The 9,611-nt window shown below is 47.3% G+C and overlaps 5 protein-coding genes across 5 annotated transcripts; 1 reads left to right on the top strand and 4 right to left on the bottom strand.

Moving 5' to 3' along the window:
* Positions 1-1,281: 1,281 nt before the first annotated feature.
* Positions 1,282-2,698, bottom strand: FIESC28_11385 (uncharacterized protein; the record flags this gene model as incomplete). The annotated part of the gene is made up of 3 exons (XM_031165509.1): positions 1,282-1,913; positions 1,981-2,371; positions 2,420-2,698. 3 exons carry the CDS (start codon positions 2,696-2,698, stop codon positions 1,282-1,284), a joined length of 1,302 nt encoding a protein of 433 aa, XP_031010436.1.
* Positions 2,699-4,082: 1,384 nt separating this feature from the next.
* Positions 4,083-4,757, bottom strand: FIESC28_11384 (uncharacterized protein; the record flags this gene model as incomplete). Its single annotated transcript, XM_031165508.1, has 1 exon — positions 4,083-4,757. One exon carries the CDS (start codon positions 4,755-4,757, stop codon positions 4,083-4,085), a length of 675 nt encoding a protein of 224 aa, XP_031010435.1.
* A 412-nt stretch (positions 4,758-5,169) lies between these two features.
* Positions 5,170-6,290, top strand: FIESC28_11383 (uncharacterized protein; the record flags this gene model as incomplete). Its single annotated transcript, XM_031165507.1, has 2 exons — positions 5,170-5,459; positions 5,579-6,290. The coding sequence occupies 2 exons, from the start codon at positions 5,170-5,172 to the stop codon at positions 6,288-6,290; spliced, it is 1,002 nt and encodes a 333-aa protein (XP_031010434.1).
* A 71-nt stretch (positions 6,291-6,361) lies between these two features.
* Positions 6,362-7,577, bottom strand: FIESC28_11382 (uncharacterized protein; the record flags this gene model as incomplete). Its single annotated transcript, XM_031165506.1, has 2 exons — positions 6,362-7,107; positions 7,163-7,577. 2 exons carry the CDS (start codon positions 7,575-7,577, stop codon positions 6,362-6,364), a joined length of 1,161 nt encoding a protein of 386 aa, XP_031010433.1.
* A 409-nt stretch (positions 7,578-7,986) lies between these two features.
* FIESC28_11381 (uncharacterized protein) lies at positions 7,987-9,252 on the bottom strand (the record flags this gene model as incomplete). The annotated part of the gene is made up of 2 exons (XM_031165505.1): positions 7,987-8,540; positions 8,682-9,252. 2 exons carry the CDS (start codon positions 9,250-9,252, stop codon positions 7,987-7,989), a joined length of 1,125 nt encoding a protein of 374 aa, XP_031010432.1.
* Between the last annotated feature and the right edge of the window lie 359 nt (positions 9,253-9,611).

The raw sequence follows: 9,611 nt of genomic DNA, 5'->3' as shown, positions 1-9,611 counted from the left end.
ACGCCCGGACTAGAGTACTAGGCTACCCGGTTTTGTCGAACTCTTAGCTCAGCGTTAGCCCAACAGCCTGCCAGTCCCTTGTTGTTCTCCCCCTAACCCTCTTGAACACCTGCTACCCTTGAACCTTCCCTGATCAAACTAAAACTTGAGCTTTTGCTGTAGGGTTAGGGTTAGGGTCACACGTCAAAATCTTTAATCACATCTAGGCCGCAATAACTCCTCTTCCTTTCCTTCCCCATTGCCAACACTGAGAGTGGAAGCTCTTTCTTAATATCCTCTCTTTATCTTTTTAAACGTATGCATAGAACAAAGCCCGCCTCTCCCGCTTTCTTCCTTCCTCCGTATTACACTTGTCGCTAGCCGTGCCTTGCTGTCCCTCTCACCCTATGCTCTATTCACCAAAGTCGTTGAAACTGCTGATATATAGTTGAAAGTGGAGAATTCCCCTGGCCCTAGACTACGGGGTCCCCCAACGATCCCTGCCTACAACGCCCGTTCTAGCCTTATCCTTCCTCCCTGTAAATACACCAGCCCCGCCAAAACCTTAATTTTTTCAGACATGCTAACCCAGCGCCCCGCAAGTATCGCTTACCCTAGGGTTACCCAGCTTCAAACCCCAAATACGATTCATCAATAGATAACTCCAATTCCAACGCTTGAAAGCTTTACTAGCCCTAGCAAAGCAGTATTCGGCGACAATCGTCCGAGGGCAGTAGAGTAAGATAGAAAAATACCATTGTTAGTTCTATGAACCCTTGCAAAGTATTTACCTAGCTAATAAACGTAAAATTGTTCTTCTGTAAGAGGTACGTTTTGGAGTATTTCAACCAATTCTCCTCTATCCTTTTTTTAGTGGTTTATCTGATTCAAATTTCGCTACTGCCTGTACTAAAACAATCGAGATTTAATTCTTAACAGTGCGCTAATTTTCTTCAATACCATCTTTCACTTTAGCAATAATTTCTTGCTCTAGCCTGTCCAACCTGGCCTGCTCACTCCGAATCTGTTTCATCTTTCTATTTTGCCTCTGCCGGAATGAACGGTTCTTAATAATGAGCGCGCGCAGGAGACCTTTCGACGCACACATTCATTACCATTTGACCTACTTATGTTTTGGCATAAGGAACACACTAGCCAGCGACCCTTCTGCTTTAACTGATCCTCCACATAAACATTGCCATTGTTAATGGTGAACTTCTAGGCCAAACTATTAGTCCTGTGCTTCATTTGCTGTGTTTGAAACTTTAATACACTGCTTTATCTCGTTCAAGTTGTATACAGTTATGAGGTGAACACATTCGTCATAACCTTCCCTCCTTCCAGCACTTTCAATACCTCCAGTCCAGCTGATTGCTCGCGTTCCTTCGTCTTTCTCACTCTCTCTGTATGCCACTGCTTTCTTTTCGCTTCCACTTCCCGTTGTTGACGGCAAATACCTAGAAGCTCACAAAACTCGGCCTTTCGTGCTTCTGCTTCCTGACGAAGTAATTCCTGGATGGCTTTTGATATATTCGTGCGAATCCTCTGTATAGTGTCGCAGTGCTGTTTAGCTTGCAGGATGCCTGTTAGTTCGACTGCAATGTCCAGAAACTCCTTCATCCGAGGCCAGTTGATAGGCGTGCGCTTCACTGCCGTATCTTCAATTGTGGCTACCGTCTGCAGGAGCTCCTTGCTGTTTTCTTTATCGAATGTATCTCGTATGACACTAAACTGGTCCATCCAAGTATGAAGTGGTACCGCTTCCGCACAGCTCCACTCATGTTCGTGTAGTAGGGTTGACAGGTGTCTTTGTGCATAATCGAAGCACGCCCTCTCAAGAATGCCTTGTAGCTGAACCACCAGCGTATGCTGACATTTGAAAGGCAAGTAGATCAGGCTTTCCCTGATCCTTATGCGCTTTTGCCTCGCTTCATCTATGTTGTTGTTGTACGGTTAGTGACAGTATCACAGCATTGTTGATCACGGCTTTGAGCCACATACCATCTGATGTCTTTGCATCTTCTGCTGGGACCTCGCATATTCCCACTCGGTCTGCTTCCACCTCAGGTACTGCGGGCCCATCGCCGGCCGAATCCTTTCTACAGCCACCATGATCGGGTGTGGAGAAGTCATCTTCGTAAAGCCTCTCTTTCATGTTCTCTACCTGCACGTATTCCTCTTCTGTCCATAGGGGATCCTTATCTATGGTTCCTCGGTCCTCTTCTGCTGCGGTCTCGGGTTCGCAAGTGTGATCATCTGGTGATGCCTTTTCGTCAGATGACTTCCGTTCCGGCTCTCCAGCTGCCTCTCCGTTGAAGTTCTCTGTAGGCCTATCGCCAGTAGGCCCTGCAGTGGGAAGAATGTCTTCCCAACTAGCAGAAGACAGATAACGCTTTTCGAACACGTCAATGTTCATCAGGACCCTAGCCGAAGAACATACCACCTGATAACCATACTTGTCGTACAGCCTTTCGATTTCTTCATGATACGGGAGCGGGAGATATTGGAGAGCTTTCACTATGTCTGTACTACCACTCTTCGTCTTCTTTTTCTTGATTTTCTTCGGCCGACCCTTACCTCTTCTGGCTGTTAGAAGTTGTAGCTGTTCAACATGATCTCTTAAACCCATGTAGATGGCTTTGTCATCTGGTACAACCCCGTGGCACCTGTCGCATGGTGTCAGGCTGACAAAGTCGCCGCCAATGTTTACCTGTCTCATGGTGCAATCGCAGTACGAGACAGGCTCACTGCATGATGATGTGGTCATGGCGCGAGTTTACTGTAACCAGACTTTTATCGGAAAGGTGCGCGAGTGCTTGCAGTTTGTCAATTGAGACCGAGATAAATTGAAGCCATCGAGGAAGCTGGTTAAATAGAAAATGACGCCCATGTTAGCTGTCTCAAGAACGCGGGGTCGAGAGACATCCATCTGTACGTATCCTGCAAGGTTGCCTGAATGCCTAAGCTCTGAGTCAACCCCTCTCATTAACAAGATCCTGCTTGAAGACAGTCGTGGATTGTTTGATGGCCGTAAAAAAAAAGACTATAACGTAGTTATAGCTGTCCAGTATACTACGCTATGCAATGACTGATGTGCGAGGCTTCGATTTGGTGAAGGTCCGGAGATGGCACGGCTAGCAAGTTACCTATGAAAGTCGAATTATGGTTGATCGGTCATAATAATGCCATGAACAGGCTTCTAGGCACCTGTCTTTACTCCGATCTCCAGCTGATTTCGAATGGGAAAGTGTGCAATGCCCATCAAAGTGTTGTGTGTTTCCATTCTCCTGCTATAAAGGACAAAATTGTGCCCATTCTCATTACAGCCGTAAACGGTTATCATTACCCGCAATACTTTGCCTTTTTCTGTAAATATACCTTCGAAGATGTAGAGGACACCCAGTGCATAGACTGCATTGTCCAGTACTTCTATCGCTGGGATTATAACACCTTGGGATCCGATCATGGCGAAAGACCTGGACAAGGACTGATGCATAAGGAGGATGCCGACAACTCCCCGGAAAATGTCGACATTGACCTCGGTTCTGACCTTATCATTCAAGTTAAAGTGTTCGCTCTTGCGTGTAAGTACGAAATAGATCCACTGAAGTCTCTATCGGTGGCCAAATTCGAGTCCGCAGCTCAACAACATGGGAAGACCCACTACTTTACCGATGCTGCCCGAGAAGCATATAGCTCAGATACGCTAGGTTATGCCAGAGAAATGCGTGGCTCTGTGGTCAAGTTTCTACACAACCGGCGGTACCTGCTACACGAAGAAGACATCAAAGAGCTGATGCTGGACAAACCTCAGCTAAGCCTCGACCTGCATCTACGTACTCCAGCCGGTCCCGCGAAGCCCAGTCCACTTCTTGAACTCGGCAGGGGCTTCCATCAAATTAAGAGGCAGTGGAGTTGGTCATTTTAATATATCAACGCGTTCAAATTCTGCGCTCCTTATATTACGTTTATAATAAGAAGATCCTACGTGATGATCAAGCGATGTTAAACTTTGCGTATGAAGTTGTCTTATTTCTACCCTTCCTTCCGGAAAACGAAACCAATTCGCAGTACCTCGGCCAAGTGCGTGATCGACGAGTTCTTTATGAGCGGCTTCTGAATGCTTGATTGGCCAACCTGTCGGCTTCTTTGTTCATCTCCCGCGGTACATGCCAGAACAAAACCTCAACGTCAGATGTATTCAAGACCTTGACAAGCCTGTGCAGCTCTTTGAACAGCTCAGAGTTCTTGACAGGATCCCGTTTGGCATTTTTGTAGCCGTTGTCTTCCCATTTAAACACCCACTCGGTCATCCCTTTGACAAGGTACTCGGAATCGGCCTTGATGACGACTGTACGAAGTGGGTGTTCACCTAGCGCTTTGGTCTGCAGTATATCTATTGCCTGTTCAAGTGCAATGATGCCGGCGTTCAGTTCAGCGATCTGGTTTGTCGCGGGCGCTTGACATAGTAGGAGGCTTTGGTTAAATGGCGACGTCTCGCCAACGAAAACTCCGACGGCAGCCTTCGCACCCGGCGTGCCGTTACCTCTGCAGGCGCCGTCAACAGCAATGAATATACTGTCGATATGTGGCGTAATACGCTCGCAATTACTGCAGGGATGATCGTCTTCGCATGCCACGTAGACCCAGTCTTTGTCACAGCCGACAACCTGAATCAAGTCCAGCTCTATGTCGTCTCCGTAGCGTGAATAAGGATCAAACTTTCGATTCTCCATCCATTCTCGACCTTCAGGCTGGTAATGCGCTGTAGTCTCCATATCGCAATGTATATCCGAGTACGACGATAGCAGGAGCTGGAATAGATAAAAAAGCGTTGATAACGAGTGGGCGGGCACAGTGACTGATCCACGGATGCAACAAGCGTGATGCTGCTGATGCTGCGGCCGACAATTAAATTATGAACACCTTGATCTCTTACCAGCGTATTCCAGCCAGGATACTCACTGTATGGGTGCCTGAGCGCTTAAGCCTTAAATCAGGCACTGCAGGCCAACGCGGTTTCTGGGCTGGTCCAATCAATCTCATCTGTTTTAATCCAAGCCAACAGAACGTCCTGCCAACCACCAAAAAGTAAGGCTCCGACGCTGACTAAGTAGGCTTTCATTTAACCCCCGCTTTTGTCTGATACAGAAATTAACATAGAATATCCGTCATCCCGATGGCACAGACATGAACCATCCTAGCGGGCATAGAAAGGCCGCTTATATGAATGCCTATTGTAGGCACGTCTTTAGCTTATCGGAGAACTCGTATCTCAGCCAGAAAAAGCCCATCCGTCGTGCTATTCGGATTCACGCCGTTGTCGTCGCAAACTTCACCGAACAGAAGCTCGTTGAAATTGTGCAATACCTCATCGGCCAAGGTGTTTTTAGGTCCCGGGCCGCTGCGGCTCTCGAGTTTCCAGATCTTCACGATACCGATATACCCGGTGCACAGAGCCCTGTGGAACCACCGGCTGAGTGCCAACCAAGGAGGATGGTAACATTTGATTTGTCGTGGTTGAGAAGGTATATTTAGCTCACAGTGTTATGATGTTTACGTCTTCTCCCTTTCCATAGTACTGATTGGACATTTCTAGCTCGTTCAACGACGAAAGCTATGCCGATCTAACCTTGATTTCTTGTGCCAAACGGTACTCCGCTCACCGAGTTGTTGTTTGTCCACAATCTTCGGTCATAGCGACGAAACTTCTATCCCAGTTCCAAAGCACCAAGCAGGACCCTTCGTGTGACTCTTGTGGAGCCTCGCCCGGATATCATTTCGACTTTCTAGACGATGATCCTCAAGCTGTGGATTGTCTAATCCAATACCTTTATCGACAAGACTATCAGAGCAGCTGCTATAGTCCTAAAGTAAAGGATGTTGGGTCATGTGACGCCGAGCATGAAGTATCAGTATCATTGTCGGAACAAGACAACATCGATGACTCTCATCCTATACTCCACGTTAGGGTATATGCACTGGCCGAGTTCTATGGCATACTTGCCCTCAAAGACCTAGCATTGGAGAAGTTCAACAAGATAATACAAGAAAATGTGCAGACACATCAGTTTCTTGCCAGCGTTGAGGAGGCATATACGTATACAATGCAAGAAGATCGGGGGCTACGCGATGCCATAACAGAATTCTTCTATACACACCCTGAGTTATTGGACGAGGAGAGGGTGCAGCACACTCTTCGGAGGACAGAAAACTTATCATTTGACATAGTTATGTATTGGCGCCATAATCGCCAAACACGAAAGAAGGCTGTGCCTATCTGGGGCTATCCCGTAGCCGTAGATTCTTGAAAACAAGAGTCGGACATTAGCAGATACAAGATCAGATCTCGGGTACCTGATTAGGTACTCTTGTTATTAAATCATTCTTTACAGTCCTCGAATGTGTCCAAGTCATCGTCATCATCCTCTGCCATGGCCCCAACGCGGCCAAAACCCTCCAGTAGAAAAATCTTTCTATCATCCGTCCCCCTCAAGCTCCCTATAAGTTCTAGTGCCTTCTGAACTCTCTCCCCTGCTAATATCTGGTACTTTCTGTCCTCTTCTCTCGCATCGTTAATGGCCTCTTGCTCTCTCCGATCTAGCTCAGCCCGCTGCTGCTCTATTGCGGCTTGAGTATGCTCTAGTTGCAGCTGAAGAAATTGCTTATTTTGTGTAAGCTCCGCAATCGCCGAGTTTACATTTGCCCTGAGTTGAGAGATCGATTTCGAGTACGCTGTATCTCCCAACACACCAGCGAGATCTTCTGCATCGGCAATAAACTGCTCTAGCCCTACTGAGCTTGTACGCAAGCGGTGGACAGCTGTATGTCTTATGTTTGCAATGGAAAGCAACAGTTCCTTCGAAGGTTTGCGGGAACCCCCCCGCTCCAATACACCGTCTCGTCTGAAGACCTCAGTCCATTTACTGAGCTCTACTGATTCAGGACAGTTCCAGCAACGCTTTCGCAATGTATCAGGCATGGCCTGAGCCCCAAACTCATAACATGCGAGTTCAAGAGTCTTTTGAAGTCGTTCCATGAGTAGGTGCTCCGTGGGAAACGGTAAATACACTGGAAATAGCGATAACGACTTGCTAGCCTGGCCGTTCGGAATGTCATTTCCCGAGTCTAGCGGTACCGTAATTAGCCACGGATAAGGAGTCTAGCAGCAAACACAGCTCACCAAGTAAGGCAACTGTAACCCCAGCGCAGTCAAATGTTCCCTTATTATCAGCCAATTGACTCTGAGCTATGCCTTCGAGCGCGGTCTGTTCATTTCTGATAGCCTCTGCTTCGAGTATGTCCCTTGCCTCGCTCTGAACGGCGGATGGGTTGAATAGATCCGGGAATCGGCGGCTCGCAGTCAACATCGATTCATATACCCCGCTAGAAAGCAGCCTAAGAACAATCTGACAAATGGCTTCGACACCGTTTAGGTCTACGAATCGTCGTAGTGTGTTATCTCGTCTCGAGCAGCTCTCAATGGACTTCTGTACGGGCCCAAGCCTTCGGAATTTGGCTTTATGACCCACGAAAATGTCTTTTGTTGCCTGATAGACATCTTGGTCGTTCAGTTGACCCGTCGCTACTGGATCCATAATGCGAACTTGATGGGAAGGAAAATCGATTATGGCCTACAACTTTTATAGCTATAGTCACAAAGTAATGGTAGTAGAAGATAAGGAAGATAGTTTTACCCAACATCTGAGGAATGATGCGGGGTAAGATTGCGTCAACAGGCAGGCCATGGTTCAAAAGCCAATAGAATGCCGAAGCGCGCCCAGATCTCAGTTGACGAGGTACCCTACAATTACTTACAGCTCTGATCAGGGCTACTTTCTGTATCCAAGTACATCAATTGACCTAATGCTTATGTGTAAACATGTCACCGGATCTTTGGTTATCACTGTCTGATGCCGGTTTTAGTATCATTCAAAGCTCCTCCCTGATAAACATGACACATATCTCTGAGCTCTACATCATATTCCTCGACCCCAACCAATTTGTTCAACGGTTCTCCGCCAGTCCAATATCTGGCAAGGCGTCTTTGGCTTGCCTCATGGCTGCAAATATGTCACGCTCGATGGAATCTCTAATGTTGTTCAGGCCCTCACTCCGAACCCGTTTGACGTCTTCCTCCTCCCGATTTAACCTTTCTCTCTGAGCCTCAATCTCTGCCACCTTCCCATCAGCTTCGTTATTGATAGAAGCAGTAGCTCGATCCGCCATAAGAAGTACTTCTCCAATCCGCTCTCTCAGCGGTTTGACAGCGTCTAAATACATTGGAGTGTCGAGAAGCCGTATGAACTCTTCAGCATTCAGTAAAAACTGGTTAGCTTGGAAGAAGTTAAGGTCAAGTCGATGAATGGCGATATTCTGAATCTTGCCTACTGAGCGGAGTAGGTTCGAGAGTGACTCAGCATTATCTTCGGTCTCGAATGTTTTATTGTTCTGGAACAAGTCTATCCAGGTTTGTAGCGAAATCGACTCGGCGCAGCTGTGGTCGTTTCTGTCCAGTGCTTGTTGCATTTCTCGTTGTGCGAATGAGAAACATGCGTGCTCTATCATTATCTGTAGTTGCAACATGAGTCTCTGTCGTGGCTTGGAGGGAAGACGACAATCTTGGAGAGTCTGGCCAGGTCGACTGTTTGGCAATACGCCTGCTGTAAGGAATGAAGTGCGTCAGCATATCGCTGGCTCACCTAGGTTGGGAAAAGAGTGGTTACCTCTCGAGTCACCAGCTTCCTCGTTTAGTTGGTTACATTCACCACCAAGAAGCTCCATATCCTTTGTAGACGGACGTCCAGCTGCTGACTCTTGCCCCTCTTCATGGTTTGAGACCTGCTCTTTTGGAAAGAGGTCGGGGAATCGACGTTTTGCGACATCAGTACATGTAAACACCCCTTCGCTTAGCATGCCTTTAAGTGAAGTTACGATAGGTGTAGTGCCGTACTCTTTGACCAGCTTTCTAGCATCTTTGGCAGATGATTGTTGGCCCTTCTGGCGCTTTCTTATGACCAATCTGATGGACTGTTCCCCTGGTTCTTGTGCGGCAATTCTCATCAGCGAGGGAGAGTTTTTGAAAGCAGCATAGATCCGTTTATCGTCAGGAAGGGCCTCTTGCTCCTCACGTTCCTTGGCCGTAGCTTCCTCCAGATGGCAGCCTGGACAGATCACTGTTGTGCCAGGATCATCACCTTCACTCTCGCAAGCTTCCTTAACTTTGGTACATTGACAAATGTCGGTCGTCGGTTCATCAGACGGTGTCGTCATGGTACATGGATGGCCAGCAAAGATGGATGCGGGTTGAAGAGTGGTCAAAGAAAGATAACAAGAACAATGGTCTTAATTGGAACTGAGGGGTTGGTGATGAATCAATGAGGACAGTTCTGTGTGTCTCATACTACAGCCAATCAGAGCCCCAAGCCCGGGTGGCAGGTTTGGTGGGAAATCAAACCGGAACAATACAAGTATCCGAGACATGCTGCTGCGCACTTAGGGACTGTTATATACTATTGGACCTACTTCCTTTCCGTCTATCTAGCTACGGTTCAGCTTCGGTCAACTAAGGTCTATATGAATAGACACTACGCCAAACCCTAGCTAAGTAGGGCAAAAAAAAAAAAAAAAAA

The sequence above is a fragment of the Fusarium coffeatum genome (assembly GCF_003316985.1).
Source record: "Fusarium coffeatum strain FIESC_28 chromosome Unknown BRIP53273_contig_394, whole genome shotgun sequence".
Taxonomy (NCBI): Eukaryota; Fungi; Ascomycota; class Sordariomycetes; order Hypocreales; family Nectriaceae; genus Fusarium; species Fusarium coffeatum.
The sequence above is the reverse complement of the archived record's forward strand: the minus strand, read 5'-3'. Positions and strand labels throughout refer to the sequence as shown.